Source organism: Seriola aureovittata, chromosome 4 (assembly GCF_021018895.1).
Source record: "Seriola aureovittata isolate HTS-2021-v1 ecotype China chromosome 4, ASM2101889v1, whole genome shotgun sequence".
Taxonomy (NCBI): Eukaryota; Metazoa; Chordata; class Actinopteri; order Carangiformes; family Carangidae; genus Seriola; species Seriola aureovittata.
Window position 1 is genome coordinate 18,760,770 of NC_079367.1, and position 14,607 is coordinate 18,775,376.

General features: G+C 38.6%; 1 protein-coding gene across 1 annotated transcript; it reads left to right on the plus strand.

The window, feature by feature from the left end:
* Positions 1 to 4,079: 4,079 nt before the first annotated feature.
* Positions 4,080 to 14,406, plus strand: aadac (arylacetamide deacetylase). Its single transcript, XM_056375099.1, has 5 exons — positions 4,080 to 4,972; positions 6,500 to 6,728; positions 7,317 to 7,386; positions 8,896 to 9,067; positions 11,792 to 14,406. Exons 1-5 carry the CDS (start codon positions 4,832 to 4,834, stop codon positions 12,416 to 12,418), a joined length of 1,239 nt encoding a protein of 412 aa, XP_056231074.1. The 5' UTR covers positions 4,080 to 4,831; the 3' UTR covers positions 12,419 to 14,406.
* The last annotated feature ends 201 nt before the right edge of the window (positions 14,407 to 14,607 follow it).

Here is a 14,607-nt window from a genome sequence, read left to right on the forward strand (position 1 = left end):
TCTTTCTATAATCTGAAACAGCAGCATCATCCTGGCTCCAAGCTATCTTTGATAGAATGTGCTGTCCATGTAACTAACACTGCCTTATTCACTTAAAAGGTCGATTGCGGATTGAATATCTTATTCCACTCCGTTGCCAAATACTGTACCCTCTCCCACTAGATAAATCATGCAAATGTGCCGGCAGGCTATTATTTATTGGAATACCAGCTCTTATAAAAGATTGCTCATCTTTCAGCTGTGTACATAATGAAATCATTGGCCCACAAGAGAATCTATATAACAAGGTGCTTTGGGGATAAACATGTTTCTGTCATGCACCCTTGCAAATCCCATACTTTCTTGGTGCAGTGGTTGACACCCCTTCGATACAATATACAACAAAATTCAACTAAATTGATCAAAAAAGTTATTGATCAAGGTATGTGTTATAACATGAAAAAACATATTTTTTAAAGAAAGTAATCACTTTATGTGGGATCATGCAATTACAAACAAATTTTATTACATCTGGACATGCTGTTTGACTCCCGTAGTTTTTTTCACGATTGATTGTAATTGTCAAACTTCACTTTTACGCATTCATGATGTTTTTCCATCAATTGGTATATTTCTTCACTATGTCATCTTCATATGAAATATTTATATTTCAGTTCATTTGGTAATCGATTGTTTACTCAGTGGTACAAATGGGCCCCCGTGATAACACTCTCAAAGTTAGTAGGACAGAAGAACTAAAATAGTGAATCAAAGGCCTTTCACGCCTGTGATTGTGAGTATGTTAAGATGCACCATTGCACAGTATTTTGGTTGGACTAGTGACAGGAAGATGGACCAACACCACGAGGCATCCTGCCAGGCTCATAATTACAAATGGACAGGCTGTGGCTCTGTTTCTGGCCTACAGCTTGAAGTCAAAGCCAGTTGATTTACCCTGTTCAACCCCAGAGGATTACTGTAAATAAATACAATGCACGACAAGTTCATAGGTATATTGTGTTCTGTTAAGCTGAACAGACAACAAGGAAAAAAAGCATTTTCTATTCCATGCCCCTATTTTAGCTTGCACAATCTGACACTGTAATAGATAACAAGTAACTGCCCACATATGATTGATATGATTTCCACTGAATTTCATGTTCAGCCCAGATACTGTTGATAGTATAAACATGAAAATTATTATTATATAAATGATATTAGTACACTTTTTCTTAGATGAACACAGATTTCTTAGATGAACAAATGTGATTTCCACAGGGAACTCATTAATCTCAGGCTGCTGCATATTAACTTGTATGTGAGGAAATTATAGCTTGAGTGAAAGTGTCTTATCATGAAGGACAAGTCTGCAGTAGTGCTGATGTCAAGTAATTAATGCCTTTAAAAGTTTGACTAGAACTTATATGTTGGCTGAATGCTGTGTTTGGTTGTTTGCTACACATTTAATATTAAACTATTCAATTATAGCTTTGATGGTGGTGGACTTTATGAACTGAGAAAAAAAAAACAGACACGCATTCATGTTTTGCATTTTGTTTCTACTTTTAAACATGTAGATGTTTTTGCTTTTTGGCTTGGCTTCCTTGCTTCTAATCAACTTGCCAGACAGATGGTGAGCTGTACATTGAGGTTTTGTTACTTTGTTGGATTTATATTCCATTGAATCATTTTATGCTATATTCTATCAATGGAAAAGGTGTCAGACTAACAGCAAAGAAATTAACACATATTGTCATTGTGTAATCATTTGAAAATACAACAGGATGTAGATTTTTTTGTGCTAATATCCACCCAGAGTTCCAGCATTTGCTGATTATGTAGCAACATACTGTATGAGGTAAAAATGTTCTGTCTTCGAGTCAGGTTGGTTTCATTTTAGGACAGTTGACATGAAGTTATAAACTTCATCAAGGAAGTCTTATGTTTTCTCTTAAAACAACTCTTGGAGATCATGAGAATTGTTGAGGAGTGAGTTTAGCATAAGCTTCAGATTAAATGTGTTTGCATTTAATCATATGCATTTACAGTACGGCTTTGTTTTTTTTTAGAAGGGGATAATCCCATAAATTAAATTAGATTAAAACGGAGTAAAATAAATAAATAAAAGCTGTTCACAAATACATATTTATCCACATGTATGCATGGATATTTCCCCATGTTCCCACTGTACAGGAATGAAGAAGCCAGTGTTAACAGCTAGCATAAAAGCTGTAAGGAAAACTGTGATTCAAATAAATGTGAGAAAGGAAGTCATTTGTTTAAGAAGACTTTTGCATGCGCAGAGAGATAGCCCATGTATATTCCTAATATATTTGCAAATGTGCAGTTGATGAGCTTGTTTGCACATTTAGTAGATATTTTCAATTTATAGATAAACCCTTTAAATGAAACTCATGTACAACATTAGTTGGCTGAAGTTAGCAATGCACCCAAACCCATTTCTTGGTTATTTTAATCAAAAAATGTTCCTTCCACTCATCTCAGCTTGAACTCAGAATAGAGTGCCTTCAGATGCCTCTTGTCATGCAGCCCATCCGCTCTGCCTCACCAGGGGCTCTGTGAATTAAAGTTACAGCTCATACTTACCATTGGCAGTGGAAGTCTGGATTGGGTTCCTTAATTATAAGAATTTGATATGCCTCTGTAGATGTGTTAAGCTCAAGAATGCGCACGCACAAAGGAATGAAACATGGCCTATCTGTATGCACACACATTCACATGCAGGCATGTGGGCTTTCACTGGCTTACACGGGCAAACACACAATGCATCAACACATATTCACACATGTTCACACTTCAGTACTCAAACTCCTTGTTTGAGTCAGTTCAGACACAAAGTCACATCTGCTTGAGCTACCCCCACATGCAGGAGGGTGTTGGGCAGCCACGTGGCACAGCATTGCACAGCGTGGCTCTACGTAGATGAAGACAACATCCCCACCCACGCACCCTCTGACACCCGTCCTCCCCACTTACAAGATGCAAAGAGTGAAGAGAGCTCCATGAAAGATTTACTAACCAACTGAGGTGGTCTCCCTTAGAAGCTGAGAGGAGGCTGGTGGTTGGAGGCGAAAAGGAGGGAGGGAATTCCAGGGAGAATCCCTGAGTATCTGAAGTGTGATTTTGTATTCAGAGAAGAGATTAAGTATTCTACTGCTCAGCAGTGATCAGTCTCACAGAGGCTTTCACCAAGCCTCCGTCACACGCTGGATCCTGCAGATTGCATCTTAATAGAGTTGGATGGCTGATAGAAGGAGACATTTGCTCCTAAACACAAATTCCAAATTCCAACTTGACTGAGAAAAAGTTTGAAAGGGTCATAACACAGAGGTTAACACAAAGTCACGTGGAGGCATGTGGTTCAGGTTTCTGAGAAGAGACCTCTAAGTACTGTAAAACACACAGAACTAAATACTTTCAGAGAATGTTAAATGCCACTAAAGGAGCCCTCACCTTCACCGAAACTTTTGTATATAATCTCTGAATCTGAAAACACGAGAGCCTGAAGTTTGATTTGGAGAGTTAAATCCCTCTCTTGTTTAAACTGCATTTTTTCAGTTCAACCATATACTTTTCCATTCTTCTTTTTGGCAATGTGTAATGGTTCTGAGGGAAACTTTAGAATAAAGTCTGCAGCAAAGTAAATCCCTGTGAATGCGCTGATTTCATCAACCTGTCATTAGAAAATGCTGCATGTGTTTAAAGTTGTTGTAAGAAGCTTTTCCTTTGGTACATTTTGATATGTGATTTGCCTGTATGTGCTGGCCTAAGCTTCCCCTGAGAGACTTTAATATTACTTGACATAATATTAAATACAGCCTGTGTGGACCTGTTTGACTGCATGCCACAAAATGTCAGCAGTGCTGACATGATGAAGTGGGTATAAGACTGCCATTTAAAATAAACAAAGTCGAAATGATATCGTTTAATGGGAGGAGAATAAATCTCATAAACAACTTCTTTGTTAAACTCCTGTAGCTCTAACTCAGTTCGTCGTGCAGGAACCTTTCAAAACTTGAATGCATGAGAGTCATATTGCTTTGACAGTCATCCCTGCCAGGAAACGAAACATCTCATCTGGCTCTGTCACAAATAATATAATTAGCTTAGGCTGCCTTGCAACCATAGCTGTTTAGCTGCAGTAAAGAGTTTCTTCATTATGCTGCGGCCACAAGGTTACGAGTTACACCGATACTGAAGGGTTCTCTCGTTAAAAAGCGACTTGTATACAGAACTTATACCCGAAAATCACAGGAGACGGCTATTTCGAGGAGCTCACAGCTGACACTTGTGCAAGAATCTGGAGTGGCTTTTCCGTAAGAAATCAATACAGGCCTAATATGTCTGTATTTGACGTTGGAACATCAGCGAAACTGTAAAACCTCATGCGTGAGTCGCTATTTTAATACGCTGTGCATCAGTTGCATCTTGGCACAAAGTTTCGCCGCACGTCCCGTGTAAGCTGCGTATACGTTTGGGAGGCACCTGAGGAATTTGCGGTGCGGACCAACGTGGGACCGTTTCTGCCTCGTGAGTACACAGCGTGCGCGCTCCTGTCTCCATATCACTGACACTTCAATTAATTCTACGGCTACACGAGACAGACATGCATTACGGTACGCGCACGAGCAGCAAAGAAAAGCTCCGAACATGCACGCCGATAACCACCAAATGACACCAGACACGTGTTGTCATATTTAGCTGGTCTGGATCCAAAATTAATTCCGAGCTCAAGCCTTGTCGCGCACCGGAGTGACTTATTAACAAGCGCAGCTAACAGCCTGGTTGTGTTTGCACCCTGCAGTCAGTTGCTGGGGACGCACGTTGTAAAATGAGGTTGGTAAGCATCATTTTATTCGTCGCCCTTTGCTCTTTTACCGCTTATTATATTTATGAGCCAATTCCAGAGGAGATAGAAGAAAGATGGAAACTCATGCTGACCAACTCCTTCTTCAGAAGTCTCAGCCACCTGGTAAGGAAAAAACGGTCTTCTTGCAGGCTACCTTGGTCTGCTATACTCTCAAGAATTAAATCCCTATAGAATAGGCTGTCTAGTAGGTTTATGTAGGCTACACGTATTTATTATTTCACTTTAATACATATTTAGGTAGCAACCATGTATTAAATTGGAAAATACGCAAACTGTCTTGCTTTTGTTTGTTCTCTCAGGTAAGGTGGCAGGTTAACCATTTATTGTATTTTGCTGATGTAGATATATATGCTGGTTACACCAGATTATGTCAGATGCTAATCCATGTGTTGTATAGTCCTGCTCACCTGTTCTAATAATAGACCCTATTAAGGAAACTAGACTCTGTTTATGACCGTTAGACGCCTGCGGTTTACTGCAGCCCACTGTGGTGCGGTTAATTTATTGGTCTCAAACACAATAAGGTAGTGCATACATGGTTGTAACGTTAGTGTGAGAATGAATAGTGTTTTTATTTTTGCTACACCTTTGTCACTATTATAAGCTCATACTTAATCTATTACACATTACATATATGATTAAATAAATATTTCAGTATCAGTGGAAGAAAGTGCAAGTGCAGGCTAGTCCATCTTAACACAACAGGACATTGTTATTTGTGCTATATGGAGAATAGTGTTAAGTTTGAAAGACTTAAACTCTTTGTGAATTCAATATAATTTTAGGAAAGTTATGAAGAATATTATAATATAGAACATTCTGTTTCTCATCATTATTATTTTGTAACAAGCTATCCAATGCATCAAATAATATTTTATAGAGAGTATTTTGTATAGCCAAATTTATGTCTACATGAATGTAGACATTGATAGCAACTGACTGATATGTCACTTGTGTTTTAAACCAAATCTTCAACATTTTTACATTAAGTTAAATTTTGAATAGACTATATTTTTATGGGATTTTACTGAAATCTGTTCTATTAGACTTTTTTTTATTTCACTTCAGCAAACATATCAATTTTGTCCTTTGAAGCAGAGAGGTAGAATGCCCCAGTATTTTTCTTTTTTTCAGACTGATTTGAGTGCCTGATAGTACATAGAGCTCGGAGTGGATGACCGTTTGATGACTTTGTTGTGGTCACAGTAGAAGTGCATCAGCTGATAAGCCTCATGCCAGCCGCTGACTGTCTACCTCATAAGACATAATGGACTATGAGTCATGCATTTATAACTTATCATTTTTTTTTAAACATTTATGAAAGATTTATGACCTCTCAAAACAAATAACTGTAGGGGGCTGTTGACATTTTACCAGGCAACATTCACATGACTAAAATCTCTCTCTTTTTCTCTGTTATATGGCCACAGAGTTTTAGCATCTTAGCCCTTTCTGTTTTGAATATTATGAGCTTTGGTCAAAGTAATGATAGATATATATAGGGTAAACTTGCAAGCAATAGCTTCATTATATGAAAAAGAGATAATGGTAATGACTCAGGTTTGATGAACAATGATGATTTTTGTCTCTACTTTATATCTCATACTGTCTCTTTGCTTCTCCTTTCAGGCAGACCTTAGTGAATTGCTGGGGCTGAAGGACTACATGGGGGTAATGTACTTCATTACTCTGGCTGAAAAGGTAGTGCCTGTGTCTGATGAGCATGTCAAGGTGACAGAGGAGAAGTTTGATGGAGTGGAGGTGGTGCTTTACCAGCCAAAGCAGCAGGGCAGTGACACTGAACTCAGGAGAGCTGTCATATACCTTCACGGTGGAGGATGGTGTCTGGGGAGTTCTCGTAAGTTGATGGGTTGGCTTGTCATCTCCTTTATCACACAAAATTATGACTCTATGACTTTTAAGGATGGGAAGAAGATGGATGAATGGGTAATACCTGTCTTGTGATGTGTTCATCACACAGTAATCCCACTATTACTCTGAGAAAGTATTTTGAAAATTCACTGTTTGATTGATATTACAAATGACTTTACAGCTTTATACAGACTCCCTATGACAGTTATTATGACAGGATCATAAATAATGAGCAGGCTGTCAAACACAAGCCACAAAGCTTTCACAGTTCTTCAAGAAATAACATGCCGTCTGCTGAAGTGGTGGGGACCACAGAGGGTGGTTACCCCTGCCAATCCAAAACCTAAAGACATGATATGCAGTTTGACACATGTCATGCTGTTCTTGCAATCTGCTGAGCGCCTGTAACAATTACAGTAACATGGGTCTTGCCAAGAAGTTCCTCTAGCTTCCAGTGTTACCCTTATGTAAGGTGCTGGATGATATCAAGAATGGATGGATGTATACTATTGTGGTTGGTGTACTGCTTTGGAATCTCTGTTCTGATTTGTCTCTGTCTTCTCTGTCTATGCAGGGATGAGTCCATATGATCTCCTGGCCAGAAAAATTGTCACTGAGCTAGATGCGGTCGTTCTTTCTGTGGAGTAAGTATTTCATATTTTATAGCTAGTTATATGCAGATAATATAGGGCACAAACTGCTGTGTAAAAAAATGACTGTTTGCCCATAAACAAGCTTTAAAATGTTGTTTAGGCAGGGCATATTTAACATATACAGCTACCAAATTCATGTTGTATTTGTATTATTGATAGTAAAAAGTACTGTTTATGTCTGTCCCTCACGCACAGTTTTCTTTTGTCATATGTGCCTGTCCTCCCTTATTAGTCACAGGCTAAATGGACGTGAGGATGCAGTAGAGTGAAGCTAACCGGTTTTCATTGCTACTCTCACTGTTGTTTTTTGGAACTTCCATCTCTAACTTTGTCTCTCAACTCTGTGACTTTATTTTGTCTGTACTCTCTCTGACCTCAAATTCTCTACTCACAGTTTTTCATCTTTAGCAGTGAGCAGTTAGGTGACAGACCAGTACTCAGTCATACTTTATTTTTTGTTTCTATGAAGTGGTTATGCTTGTTGATACACTGTCAGTGGGAGTTGGGTGTGTGAAGCCATTGCCTTATCTGTCTCATCTGAATTCCTGTCTGCAATTTGTTAAGCGTTGAATGAATAATTCCGGCATTTCACAATCTCAGAGTCAGCCATGTGTAACAGTTTATAGATTGAAACATTTGTACAGATGACACCAACAAGGTCAGTGTGAGAAAACAATATGAAATTCAGAAATTACAACTTTAAGTGAATGTATGTAATGGACCTCATTTCAATAGTGCAGGTGCCGTTCACAACACTTGAAGTAAGCTGATTTTGAGGTATTTATTTGAAATAAATATGAAATATGATTATGATATAACATGGGTGTGACTTCAGAGGATAAACCATACATTAAAATAGCTTTTAAAGAATCTTTACCTTACCAGAAGATAATTTTAATAAAAAGTTATGTCTCCTTATTTCAACACATTTATTTAATGTTACACTATCCTAGAAGATATGTTTGTCTGAAGAGATAATTCTTTAAATAGAACTGCAAATAAATATTAGTCACTTGGATAAATCTGGCAAATGTACAGTTCAGTTAATGTGTATTATGATAAGCTGTCAATTTGAGCATTTTCTCTCTTTTATAGTTACCTTATACAGAGGTTGCTAAACATCCGACAATTGTAATGTGAAAATACTGACCACTAATTGTATGATTTACAGCCTTTGCTTTATTTATTTATTTATTTTTATGCACTTATTTCTTCTCCCAAACATGATCAAATGAAATTAGAATGCTGAGTACTGTTTGTACTTGTGTTAACAAACTAATTTAAGTAATTCGTTTGTAAGAAAATTCCTTGTTAATTTGCCGAACATTTTGTAATTACATCCTTTCCGCTTTAATTTGTACTTTCATTTCCAACCTGTTATCCCCTTGAAAATGTCAACATGTTTATTTTCCCTCTCTCAAAATGTTAACTGTCACAATGCCTTCAAAGCTCATGTTTATTTATATTTTAGCTTTAATCTGCACCTTTCTGTTTTTTCAGGTACCGCCTTGCCCCTGCTCACCATTTCCCTGTCCCATATGAGGATGTATACCATGTGGTCAAATATTTCTTCCAGAAGGGGGTGCTGGCCCAGTACGCTGTTGACCCAGGACGCATTGCTGTGTCTGGGGATAGTGCTGGGGGGAACCTGGCAGCTGCAGTCTCTCAACAGGTACTGAATCTATTTTTTTCTTAAGTGTTGGCTCTGTTTTTGTGGTACACATGTAGAAGAAGAACTTTATGAAGAGATGACACAAGACAAAAGCCAGTCAAAAGATATTGAACCACAAGAACAAGTGTACGTTACTGGGTCTGAGGTAACCAATAGTGATCTACTATTTCAAGTGACCAGCACTAAAAAGTGTCAAAACCACAGTAAACAAACTGCTCTGAGAAATATTCCATGAGTCTAGGAATATTTGTATTCCAAGATCAATGGATGCTCATGAAAGAGGAAAAAAAGTTCTAGCTGTTAACTCTAAATGTTAAGTGGTCCCATGGGTAGCAGGTACCTGAACAGTTAAAATGAGGGCGCAGAGACCGAGCCTTAGCAAGGCAATGAGAAATTTCTTTGGAATTTAATTTTGTAATAGTGATTTAGGTTTAGGTTGTGGGTGAATCCTCTGGTACTATCCCCTTGCTTCAATACATTTTTACACAGAGTGTGCTTCTTGACAAGAAAGTTGAGTTCAAAATGCTACTTTTTGTATACACAGAATGCATGCATTGCAATGATCTTGCATTCATGAACAATGAGGTTTGGTTGCATGCACTAAGCCAGCATGGGCCAATTCAGCACAAGGGCAGCTGGCACTATAAGGACAGCATTCTCCCAAGTCGTCCAATGCTTTTCTTTAGCAACTGTGACGTTAGCCTAAGAGCCAAGAATGGCTTTACAGGACTCTGCATGACTTTCCTCCCCATGGGCATGTATCATCATATTATTGGCCCTGCACCAGGTTCCCATTGCTGCTGGCATGGAAGACCAATACTAGCTATGGTGAGGATCAAGTCCTCTGTTTCCTGTACCTCAGCTAATAGGGAGAATAATAATGGAAATCTATGATTGCACATGAAGGAACAGGGCACAAGGGAGAGGGAGAGAGTTATTTCCTAGTTCCTAGGAAAACCAGCAATGCTAGAGCCATCCTATACCTATGCTGGTTGAAGGCCTGTCCTGCGTATACAATTCTGTGTACATTAGAGATTGATGTTTACCTCTATGTTTCATGTTCCCAGATGCAGACAGTTTTGCTTTTCAAGAGCTGCCTTTTGAGAACTACAAGTACTAAAGTTTAAAAAAATGAATGAACACAGATCTAGAACTACTGCAGCACTGCGGGATGAGGGTTTAAAGCTGGAATTATGTTCCTCCAAGCTCGACATAAGTGGACATATGTAGATCATTCAGACACATTTGTGTGTGTATTTCGTTTATACTTGTGTGGATTCTTGGTATGCGTTTCCAATAGGAGAGCAATGGCATGTGTAGTAAACAACAATGTGAAGAGCATGTGAAAGACGTCAGGAAATGGAAATCAATTTCACTCTAGTGACATTATAAAAAGACCACTTTATTCGCAAAACAATCGTGAAATAATTTTTTCAGTATTAATGTAATGTGAAGGAACAATGAAGACAAGATGGGGAATTATATTAAATGCCCTGAAGAGGAATTTATTTTTCTATGCTGTGCTAGAAAATCCCTTGTGGCAGTACTGTGATGAAATGTATGCCAAAGAAAAGTTCTTAACAGGATGTTGGACAATTCAGCTTGCTCTCCACTCCTCTGAGCGCCTCTAGAACGTATGGTTAGCTATAACACCATTCTCTGTGCAGGTTTGCAAAGACTTTTACATGTATCTCCAGAGAAGCATAATTAAACCCTCAGACCTTAACCTGATGGCTCACTGTGAGTGGCCGGCCTTGTGGCGCACAGCCAGGTTGACACAGCACTTAATGCAGTAGGGGTATAGAAACAACTCAAAGAAATTTGCTACATCCCAGCCAACAAGAACACTACCTCTATGACCTTTAAGATCACTGTTTAAGGCCATGGCAAGCTTCTGGTGTTGCATTATATAGAGTAGCTGATCCCTCAGTGTGCTTCAATTCACAGCTTTCCAACACGATTCACATGTAATGAATCCCCTATTAGTAGAAGTTTGGCAAGTGTGACACCGTGAGTCAGACATCAGGTTGGTAGATAGGGATCCTTTTACTTTAAGGCAAAAAACAGTGCACTCACTGATACACACTGTCCTGAGAGTGACCCCATGATGATGCACCCTCATTGCAGTCCCCCGACTGGTTCTGTGCTAACTGTCCTGGTGCTTCTGATACAGAGTATTCTACTACTAGTGCATGAATTAGACATCTCCTGTTTTGATATGGTAGTGTAAAGGCAGTAGCCCATAAGGATAGGTTCAATTGCTCTCAATGACATAATTTATTCTTTTAAAGCATGTTCTTATTAGGTGATGTCTCTACCTTTTACATTTTAAGGACCTCCTAAATTATGCTTTTGTTTTATTAATGACCAGACAATCAAAACAAAAAATACTTAAGATGTTTTTTTGCCTTATGGGATGAGCAAGTTTTGGTTTAGTGGTTTTGGTATAGTACCAAACCAGTGAACTTACTATATCCATGAGGTAAGCCTGTTGTAGGTCTTGTGTGGTCACAGAAACAGTTGCTATGCAGCTCAGTGAAGAGACAGATAAACACTGGCGCTGATGCAATTCTTGCTGTAAACAACTGTGACTAGTGCATTTAATCAGATGATGCTGGTTTATTTAAAACTTCCAGCTTATAATTCATCTGATTAAGAAATACCCTGTTGTGAAATACCCCATTTTCTTTGAATACGTGCCAAACTCTCTGTCTCTCTTCACAGTTACAAAAAGAGTCTGGGCAGCAGATTCAGTTGAAGGCCCAAGCACTCATCTACCCAGTGCTGCAGGCTCTGGACCTTAACACTCCTTCATATCAGCAGAATCAGGACATGCCCATTCTGCCCCGCACCCTCATGGTGCGTTTCTGGAGTGAGTACTTCACCAGCGACAAGGCCCTTTTCAAAGCCATGATGGCTAACACTCACAACAACCCTGAGTCTTCCAGCTTGCTGAAGTTTGTCAACTGGAGCGCCTTTCTGCCAGAAACATATCATGGAGAATACAACTACAGTGCTCCTGCTGTGGTGCAGGGAGTTGGAGTGGAGGCAGTTGGGATGGATGGACCATCCCGATCTTTTGCTGACCCAAGGGCATCACCCCTGCTGGTTCCAGACACGGCCTTACACTCTCTCCCCAAAGCCTACGTTATTACATGTGAGTATGATGTTCTCCGAGATGATGGCATCATGTATGTCACACGGCTCCGTGCTGCTGGTGTTGAGGTGACACATGAACATTATGACACAGGATTTCACGGAGCGCTGATGTTCACCGTATGGCCAACTGACTTCCTCATTGCACGTCGCATGACAGACAACTATATCGAATGGCTCAAAGAAAACTTGTAAAAACTCTTGACTATTAATATTCATTCCAGTTTTTCCACACAATGCACCAATGTTTGTTTTTTTCCCACCTGGTGTTCAACTTTTTGTTGTTTATGTTTTCTCTTCATTCATGCTATTTTTCTGTAAATATATTGAGAACTATATTAACTTCATTTATTTTCCCACTCATGCAATTTATTATATTAGATACCAGGACAGGAAACAGGACTTAGTATAGTACAATTTAGATTTATTCACATATGGTTATTTGAGTACAACACCATACATATGACATCACTCATCACTCATGTACACTAGTAGTATTGTGTTTATTGTCCAACAAACATAATCCTGCCCAGAGAGATCTCAAGGGAAAAATCAAACCCTGCAGTATCACTAAAGTTGTGTTGTAGATAGTTAAAAAATTCTCTCAGCTGGTCAGCCGGCCTTGTGTGATGCTGACCATCCTTTTTTCCTACCCCAGGACACACTTACCTGATCTTATGTCCTCTGCATCACTATCAATGCTATTAGTTAGTAATGCATACCACTTAGAAAATCTGATCTATCCCATTAGGGGTTTTAAGAATCCAGTATAAGTCTTAGCAAAGCAGAATTGGATTTTCATTACAAAAAAAATGTACTCAGTTTAGCCAAAATCAACATTTATCACTGAGGGCAGCTGACACCGAAACCTGGGATTGTTTTGATGTGTTTGCAAAACCATAACTTGCATGTAGTGGTTGCTGACATTAAATCAAAAATTGGCAAGTGTTATTCATTTAAATACAGCAACACTATATTTCACGAGGACAGAATCGGCCCATAGTTGTGTAAGCAAGTGCTGGTATGTGCTTATATGGTAAATGGTTAAAATTGCAGAGTGAATTAGCACAACATCCTATTGTATCTATTCACATTTCCAGAAGAATAACAAAAAAAGGTGTATACTTGTTTTCTTTGTAATGGCTGCACATCTGGGCCACATTCCATACAGAGTATCGGTATTTATAAGTGAAAACCATGCTGTAACGATGTGCATACCTCCAGACATTCTTCACACCATTTGTACACACATTGTTTGTGATTGAGCTTAGCTGAATGTGATGTAGTAATATGGCAAAATAATGGATAATATTCAAGAGGGAATTTCGGTAACATTTATAATAAGATTTATAGGGGTGTGTGTATGTACTACCTCCTTCTTTGTTCAGGCATGATTCTATTGTAATGTGAGTAAACAGCTTTGCATTTGATGATCCCAAAAGTGCAGTCATTTGAGAATAAGAATAAAGCTCATTAAATCATAAATTCGACCTTCTATATGTTAACAATAAATAAGCTATTATAGGTTTTGCTTCTGTAAGAGCAAGTTGCTAGTGCAAGACCAACTGCCAGTCTCATGATAAAAGTTGTAACATGGAACAATGTGCAGACAGGAGATTATATGGCTGGCAGAAAGACTGTATGCATAGCTCTGATCTGCGTATGTATGACTGCAGTCCCTGAGGGCCAACAATCATATTAGGTGGCTTGAAACCATTCTCATAGCTCTCCCTTGTATCTTTTTTTATCCTTCTGTCTGTGGGTGACATCACCCTGTGACTTCTCTGAACATGGGATGGCTATCTAAAAGACAACATCGAGGTAAAGGTTATCAAAAAATAATCCTTCATAACCTCTGGTTAACACTGTTTTTAAGCTTTACTGCTCAAAAGGAGTTCTTGTATTATGAAACAGGTGAAATCTCAGCTTTTAGGCATGTCTTTCTTTTTTTCCTTTTCTTTTTTTCTCATTTTTATACACTGTACACTATCACATAAAGTATGTAACTTTTCAAACAAGTGACAGCTTTACTGAGAAACCTGGCTCTTTTGCTTAAGCGATGCTACATTCTCAGTTGTAAATATAACTTTCTATTTTTGTTTTGGATTACCTCTTGGAGAGCATATGATTTGCATCAATTTTAATTTCGATGTTATCTGACAATAAATTGACTTGACCTTTCACTACTGATGAATTGTACTTTGTGTGCAATCACATTCTATGTAAGAAAGAGAAAGACATACTAAAATAGAAGGAAAAAGAAGTACAGAAGTGTTGTCCATTACACATGGTGAAAGTGAACAGGATAATATGGTGATAAGGATATTCTGTGTAGAACGGCTGACACATTAAACCCACTTGGCACCACTTTGGTAAAGCATTCC

What these genes read in the sequence shown, in the direction of transcription:
- aadac (XM_056375099.1), top strand. Translation starts at nt 4,832, where the DNA reads ATGAGGTTGGTAAGCATCATTTTATTCGTCGCCCTTTGCTCTTTTACC. An exon ending in TCAGAAGTCTCAGCCACCTG is followed by an intron (nt 4,973 to 6,499) that starts GTAAGGAAAAAA and finishes TTCTCCTTTCAG; the next exon opens with GCAGACCTTAGTGAATTGCT. An exon ending in ATGGTGTCTGGGGAGTTCTC is followed by an intron (nt 6,729 to 7,316) that starts GTAAGTTGATGG and finishes CTGTCTATGCAG; the next exon opens with GGATGAGTCCATATGATCTC.